We start from the raw sequence: 3443 nt of genomic DNA, 5'->3' as shown, positions 1-3443 counted from the left end.
TCACATGAATAAAATGGGACACTATTTGTAGAGTTCAAACACTCCTTTGAATTTGAAAATACCCACCAACCCCTTATTTGCTACAAGATCTTTAATTAGGCAATTCGGGACATAAACTAAAGATTTGGAGATTACAAGACCAGTTGGATCCAACCAAAATATTACAAAACAGCTCCAAAATAGAGGTGTTATGTACCATGTGCGTAGAAACACGCCCCCTTGGTAGCATTTTATAGGTGATGTGTCATCACATAATGGGCGACACGTTGCCACTCCACCTAGTCAACTTCTATCTTTTTGCTTTTTAAAATTCCAAAACATCCAAAAACTTTCCAAAATATATTTTCTATCATTTATGCACATTATAAATGATAAAATGTGAGGCATAAGAGCAATATACATCATCAATTACATTTGTTTCAAATTAAATCAAATGTGTAACTCATCCACACATTTAAAGGAGAAGACAGTAGAGTGAAGGTGCGGGGAATCGAACCCGTGCCTCTCACATGCGAAGCGAGCGCTCTACCATATGAGCTACACCCCCATTTATTGCTCGGTAGAGGAATAGTTTATATTCAACAATGTAAAGCTTGTAACTTAATTCAAAAGTGGCCGAACGAAACGCTTGAAAGAAAAGCTCACATTCCACTGCACCAAGCATTAAATGCTGTTGATTCCCCAGTGTTTGCAGAAAACATACTACTAAATTAGCAAAGAGCAATAATTGCTGTGTGTGAGAGATAATAATAATGAGAAGGTTGATAAGCCACCCCACATGCCTTCCTTCTTTTTATTAATTTCACTCTGCCGCAACATATAAGCATTATTGTTCCACATTCAAAAACACAATAAGACATGAATCTTTCTACTTCTTCTTCTTGCCTTTTCTCCTTTGAAACTCTCTCCTTCTTCTTCTCCTCTCTATATTCCTCTAAAAGCACACCCCCCCCCCCCCCCCCCCCCCCCCCCCCCTTCCATTTGAGTTAACTTTGTCTAAAAGAGGGATATCTGTTTGAATATTATTAACATTCCCTTTTGGTGCTTTGGTTTAAGGCTGTGCTTTTATCACAGCCTTTATCATATTTGTGCAATATGAAGGTCTCTGGCTTCTGGGTAATGTTTTTATAGTTTGGGCAGCTTTGATGTTCCTTGGCTTCTCTAACTGCAAAACTGGCTCTAGTGTTCATGGTATTCATTTATTTATTTATATTTAGATTTTTTTTTCCTCTGCAGATTCTTGTTTCTTTATCAACTTTTTGTTCTGCATTAATGGAATATTGTCTTTTCTTGCTCACATTTGACTCATGCTTTATTTTTATTTTTTCATAAAAAAAAAACAATGTAATTTATTGTCTTGGTACTAGCTAAATGACATGCTTTAAAGATTTTATATATTACCGTAAACAATCTTTTATGTTCGTATGTTGCATGCACAATTTTTTGAACCATATATATATAGAAGCCAAATCTTTAATCCTTATTGAACCTGTTGACTGGTTTATTTTCTAACAAATGATAATCACACATCATTTCACAGAAAATAAAATAAAAAATCAAGACATGAAGAACGCATTGATTTATCTGTAGAACATAATTACATTAATGGCTAGTTTTCCAAGGACAATCATACGTAATTGACATACATTTCCCTATCCCACGTTGCTATCCATCACCATAATAAAGCTCTCTTTTTTAATAAAAAATCATTGAGTTAAAGGGACAAGCTTTGAGCTACTTTCTCCATCGCACGAGAAAATGATATGTGATATCGATCGCTGAAATCTTAGAATAATTTCCTTACAAGTTTTTTCTTTCCTTTTCATTCCTTGGACAAGATTAGGTAAAATGTGTTAGCAAGCATCACATACTACTAGTATTACGATCTCACTAAAAATTATTTTTACCTAGTCGTTTTTCTTCTCAAATCCATTGGGTACTTGTACACTTTCCCTTCACAGTTTTCAATAGTTGTAACTTGTTGATTGCCTAATTAGACCTAACACAAAATTTACATTTCAGATGTGGGGTACCACCATGGTGATGGCTCAACTGTGATATCAGTAATAAGCAGAAAACTCAAGGTAACTGGCTATTAATCTAATACTCAACTCAGAAAATGTGTCCAAACACATTCGTTTACTCACTAATTGTATTACGTACTTATGTACCTGTATTGTTTATAAACATGTTCTCTCCAGGAGACTAGTTATGAACCAAAGACAAAGGAAACTAAAGATAAGCCCACTATGGATCTGGAAGACTACCACCCTATTGATCCAGTTCCAAGCTCAAAGGCTTCTATAAAACCTGGGCCAATCGAGCATGGGACTCCTATAATCCCATATATACCAAAGCCTTCTCCTCCTAACCATCCCAAGCGTGGTGGATCTGGTTAACAAATCCGGTGAATACCCTGGCCACTTGGAAGATTAATGTTATGCCACTGTGTTCGCTTGTACCTATATTTGTGTTGACCAGCTTGTATATTATGCACTGGTGATGACTATATATATTATGCACTGGTGATGACTATAAACTTATTCGTCTTTATTATATTTATGAATGTTCTGTGAGTCCAAATCTTTTAGCAATAATAGTAATAATATTTGTCAGACATTTTACTAGCTTAATTATACTATAATTTGCTTTAGTGGATTATGAATGTTATTTTTCACGAATTGTTTTTCAAAAAGGTTCACCATTGAAGCTTAACATCTTTACTTGCTCTGCTATTCGAGTTTACTATTGTTTTCACATTTGTTTCTGGACGTGTACTGTGAGGCCATGTGGTGGGGGAGAGGATTAAACATGAATACTAGAACGTGTCTGGATTTTGGCCTACTAAAACCTACCTTACCAAACCCAACAACAATACTAATAGAAATCAAGATAAAAAGGGACAAAGGGGACTTTTTTATAAAGAAAAAGGCAGAGGGACACTCTGTTTTGAACCTACACATTAACGATGGATCGTAATGGAACATAGCACACAACTTAAGTTTTTGGTACAATCTATGTGGTGTTGTTGTATTGTAGAATATTGCATTACATTAGTTGTGTGAATTACTAGAAAGCTCACCAATATAATTTATGAAATATTAATTTTTTTTAATTAAATACAAGCTCACTTCACTAACATTAGAGCATTTTCAAAGGTGTGTCAAATTAGTTGCTCCAATTGTGTGCCAAATTTGACAAATGCTAAAAATTATACCAAATTTGACATAAAATATAACATGATGCATATTTTGCATCACCATAAATACTATTTTTTTTTATTTACTTTTATGTCATTTTTATTAGAATAAAAAATATTTTTGCCCCCGAATTATGACCACTATATGATTGTGTCTCTCGAAAGATTCGCGATGTTAAAAATTCCATCTGAACTATACATGTCACTCAAATATGAGACTTTTGTTAGATTTCGTCCTAGGTGG

General features: G+C 34.4%; 1 protein-coding gene across 1 annotated transcript; it reads left to right on the top strand.

Moving 5' to 3' along the window:
* The first annotated feature begins 801 nt into the window (after positions 1-801).
* LOC133804706 (uncharacterized) lies at positions 802-2619 on the top strand. Its single transcript, XM_062242849.1, has 3 exons — positions 802-1191; positions 2023-2084; positions 2202-2619. The coding sequence occupies exons 1-3, from the start codon at positions 1146-1148 to the stop codon at positions 2397-2399; spliced, it is 306 nt and encodes a 101-aa protein (XP_062098833.1). The 5' UTR covers positions 802-1145; the 3' UTR covers positions 2400-2619.
* Positions 2620-3443: the final 824 nt, after the last annotated feature.

The sequence above is a fragment of the Humulus lupulus genome, chromosome X (genome assembly GCF_963169125.1).
Source record: "Humulus lupulus chromosome X, drHumLupu1.1, whole genome shotgun sequence".
NCBI classification, from domain to species: Eukaryota; Viridiplantae; Streptophyta; class Magnoliopsida; order Rosales; family Cannabaceae; genus Humulus; species Humulus lupulus.
The sequence above is the reverse complement of the archived record's forward strand: the minus strand, read 5'-3'. Positions and strand labels throughout refer to the sequence as shown.